We start from the raw sequence: 4,327 nt of genomic DNA, 5'->3' as shown, positions 1-4,327 counted from the left end.
ACGACACTAAGCTTCCACTTCTTCTACGACACTGAACTCCCACTGAAATGCTACGACACTGAACTACCACTGAACTGCTACGACACTAAACTTCCACTGAACTGCTACGTCACTGAGCTACCACTGAACTGCTACGACACTGAACTTCCATTGAACTGCTACGACACTGAACTTCCACTTCTGCTACGACACTGAACTTCTCCTGAACTGCTACGACACTGAAATTCCACTTCTGCTACGACACTGAACTTCCCAGACAAAAAGATCTCGTGTACTATCAATGGTAGCTTACTATAAATTCACACGTCAGCAAATACGTAAACAATAAAACTAAGTGCATGCATGTTATTAGTGCAAGCTTTTAATGCATGCATTTCAATATACTATAAATAGTCCAGAGAGAGAAGAGGTTTGCACCATTTCACACCGTCCTCCCTCAACTGTATCCTACACTGGTTGCCAAGCATATAAAATTCCTGACAAAAAAAGGCAAAGACAAATAGACAACCGTAAACAGCAACAAAATTCAATTCAAGCATGAGCATCCCCAGGTACAAAATCGTCTTGCATTCATTCTTGTTGGCAACATAGTCAAAACTATTGCAGTGAGGAGAAAAGCTAGTACTTTAAACTACATATCTTATCACTAACCAACAATGGAGGATTATATTAAGAATAACTACACATGCTATCACTAATGTACAATGGAGAATTATGTTAAGATTTACTACACATGATATAACTAACTAACAATGGAGGATTATAGTAAGAATAACTACACATGTTATCACTAATGTACGATGGAGGATTATGTTAAGATTTACTACACATGTCATCACTAACCTACAATGGAGGATTATTTTAGTCTGCAACAGCTGTTTGTTCCGCCTGGTTGATTTGTTTATACGCTAGTCTTTCAATGTTCAATGCAAATCACGGAAAATACGATTACGTTTTTGTGGCCGTTTTAACATTGTTAATGTCGCTTTGATATTAGAAAGATTTTGCGTTATAAATTGATATGAAAGTACGTGTATGATAGTACGTACTTTTCCTTGCTTTGCTTCAGTAATACTGTATACAAACTCCATGGGATACCAGAGGTGCAGAACTGTCAAGTTCATCCAACAGCATGTGAATGCTATAGTGATAGTATTGTGCATAGTAACTTCGGCACACATAAAATTAGTTTGTGTGGATTCTGTTTTTCGGGGGACACCCTGTATATGGCTAAATTAACGAACTAAAGCTTTGTAGAACACTTACGTCGACAAGTGAAGCATTAATATAGTCAGTTTTTTCATCTCCGGAGAGTATCACACGAGAATGGTTGTCTAAATGAAACGGCCTTCATTAGTATTGCATGGTTCTTAGACTAATAATCAATATTGCTCCGTTTTTATTAGTAGTAAGATTTATTAGTCAATAATCTTACATCTGACTGCATTTCAATCAGTTATCGTCATTATGGTATAGTTTTTTCGTCCATAATCTTACACATGACTGTGCTTCCACCAAGTTTCGGAATATTGAAAGTTTCTTGGCTAATAATCTTACTTGTGACAGCGTTTCCATATCGGTTTTATGAAGTATTGTGAGGTTTCTTCGCGACATCCCAATTGGACATTTGACCATTTGGTAAATCCTGTAGAAAATCAAAATCATTTAAGTGTTACACCAAATGTGTGACAGTGTCAAAAAAAACGTGTGAAAGTTTGGGTAGTTTGATGGGACAGACGATTAACTGTGACAACGGAAAAATTTCTTATATTATGTGATAAGAACTTGCAGTTTTACGTACTTTTTATATACGTAAGTAGATCGTTTGTACAATTATTACGAGCTTTTAATGATAAGCTCGCGTCTCTTACAACGAAAACCTAAGTAAAAACTTTCAATTAAATGCGCAGGCGCTTAACTCAAAGATAAATGGTGCAACAATACCTCGAACTCTAACTTTAGTTCCTTCATGTTGTTATGCTTCAGTTTCCTCACGTGTCTCTCGAACATTGCTATGGGAATTGGTTGACGATCCTTGGCGGTAATAGCTTAAAGAGTACAAAAAGGAAAACATCAATAGGAGAGAAAATAAGTATGTAATTATCTTTAAAAAAGCAGGTCATTTGAAAAGTTTACAAGCACAATGAAGAGGGTTTACTTCTATTAATACACATGAAATTAACACGCATTAAACTAAGTAACACGTGTGAAAATTGACACATGAATTTAACTAACACACACGAAACTAAGTAACAAGGAGTAAAGCTCTAAGCTATTGTAGACAAAAAACCTGTCATCACGAACAGCCACAAAAACATGTTAAAATACACAACACACAAACTGATGTTGCCAATTAATTATATAAAGATTACCAGCATTGTTCTCGTAAACTTTCTCATCCATCAGGACAAGAACTGATTCATCCTGACTGTTCATCGGGCTATTGATGTTATCAGGGGTTTTGATATTTCCAATGTTATGGCTTCCAACAAATACTTGATTTATTACAGATGGTCCGTGATGTCTGACCTTTTCTACATTTGATTTTTTAACGGACCCAGAACGTTTCCTTCCATTACGCCGTCTAAGAGGGGGAAATTTAAAAGGTGTTGATACCAAACGGAAGCTGAATTTTAATTCTGGAAGATGGAAAACTGGTAGGTAGTTATTTAATTATGGAAAACTGGTACGTAATTATTTAATGTTGGAAAACTGGTACGTAATTATTCAGGCTTTTAAAAGGTTAACTGCTAGCAAAGCAACGAGGATAAACAAACATTCCTTTTACCATCAACTGTAATTAATGAAATATATTACATCTTACCTTTTGTTCTTTTATTGTTAGGATTAAAGAATTTAAATTTGTGATCACGGATTGCAACCTATCAATATATAAATTGATGAATTAAAGTATGAATATGATAACCTCTCCCCACGAAATTTATTACATCTTACGTTTTGTTCTTTTATTGTCTTCAAGTCTTTGATAGAAAAACACCAACAATAAGGCAACTGCCGAAATACACCTTAAACAAACAGAGAAAAGTTAAGATTCGTACGAGTATGACGAACAATAGAGTTGTGGTTTTTGCAAAGTTTTACTCGTAACTGCTGGCCAAAGCTGTTTCCTCCAGTGTGCAGTAGCGTGTATTGAAAATATATAAACATGCACTTATGCCATCTGCCTCAGTTATTCAAAGTGTTCATATTACGAATTTTAGCCCCCCTTTTTTATTAGCTAAATTGAAAGACCTTGTTTCAGTGATTTTAAATCTGCAATTATAATTGAAATTGGATTGGTGAAAGGGATTTTACGGACGTTCAAAGTCACGATTTTCAGCATTTTTTTGCGAACTTTTTGATAGGTATGCTAATGACTTGTGACGTAGAAAGTTGAACACATATATCAACATGGCGTATTCTACTAGTAATCTTAATAAGAAACGCGGAGGAAAACGCTGTGTTGCTGGCGGACCTAATCAAATTAGTTGCGCCAATGATTCAAAAACCGAAGGAACGTCGATGCAACTGTTTCCTAAAAAAGAAACAGAGCCGCGAAGACATAGAAAATGGGTAAATTTTGTGCGTAAACATAGACCGGGTTTTGAGGCTTCCTCTACCTCGTGTCTGTGTTCTGCGTATTTTGAAGATTCTTGTTTTGACCTTAATTTGAGAATTTGAACGTGCAAGTCAAGCTCAAAAGAAGGTTGAAGAAAGATGCTATCTCAACCATTGACGTGGCTGGGATTCCTGAACCATTACAGGACGAAATAACCGATCGAAAGCGAAGACAAGTAAGTTTACGCTTGTTTATGTTAATTTTTCTTTTGTCATATGTAAATTCGATATAAGTTTTGTAGATTATTCGACATACTCTCCATAAGCCATCGTTGAAGGAAACATGCTCTCTCAATGAGGAAGTACCATCTACTAGTGATGGAGCTGAGCATGTTGAAGTATGCACTGGGGAAGCAAACGATCCGCCATTTAAACGGCTTGCTATTTTCCATTTTTACATTTATTCTATGATTTAATTCCATATATTTTTTCTTTTGTCTTTTTTCCCAGACTGACATTGAAGAAAAGATTTTCTTTCATTTAATTCTTTCAGCTTAACCTCTCAGTAGTTGCACCAATTTGTTTTTATTGTTTACTCTTGTTTCAAACCATTAAACTGCATGTCAACTTATATAGTGCATCCATGTATCTCCTATTTGGTTTTCATCTAGGCATATTTCCTGACCATTCCAAACTCAGCAAAGAAGGTCAACAGTCTCTACAGTGCAAAAGTTAAAAGACTATTCCATAATCGCCCCTCTGATTGTAT

The 4,327-nt window shown here is 35.7% G+C and overlaps 1 protein-coding gene across 1 annotated transcript; it reads right to left on the bottom strand.

Moving 5' to 3' along the window:
• Positions 1-1,288: 1,288 nt before the first annotated feature.
• Positions 1,289-3,888, bottom strand: LOC124452163. Its single transcript, XM_047002749.1, has 5 exons — positions 3,875-3,888; positions 2,373-2,584; positions 1,945-2,048; positions 1,558-1,645; positions 1,289-1,334 (listed from the first exon to the last, which is right to left on the bottom strand). Exons 1-4 carry the CDS (start codon positions 3,886-3,888, stop codon positions 1,583-1,585), a joined length of 393 nt encoding a protein of 130 aa, XP_046858705.1. The 3' UTR covers positions 1,289-1,334; positions 1,558-1,582.
• Between the last annotated feature and the right edge of the window lie 439 nt (positions 3,889-4,327).

Source organism: Xenia sp. Carnegie-2017, unplaced genomic scaffold, assembly GCF_021976095.1.
Source record: "Xenia sp. Carnegie-2017 unplaced genomic scaffold, XeniaSp_v1 HiC_scaffold_24, whole genome shotgun sequence".
Taxonomy (NCBI): domain Eukaryota; kingdom Metazoa; phylum Cnidaria; class Anthozoa; order Malacalcyonacea; family Xeniidae; genus Xenia; species Xenia sp. Carnegie-2017.
The sequence above is the reverse complement of the archived record's forward strand: the minus strand, read 5'-3'. Positions and strand labels throughout refer to the sequence as shown.

Excerpts from the sequence above, each read along its gene's own strand:
- LOC124452163 (XM_047002749.1), bottom strand. Across the intron at positions 2,049-2,372 it reads AGTTTACGAGAACAATGCTG|CTATTACCGCCAAGGATCGT; the intron begins GTAATCTTTATA and ends GTACTCTTTAAG. Across the intron at positions 1,646-1,944 it reads AACTAAAGTTAGAGTTCGAG|GATTTACCAAATGGTCAAAT; the intron begins GTATTGTTGCAC and ends GATTTTCTACAG.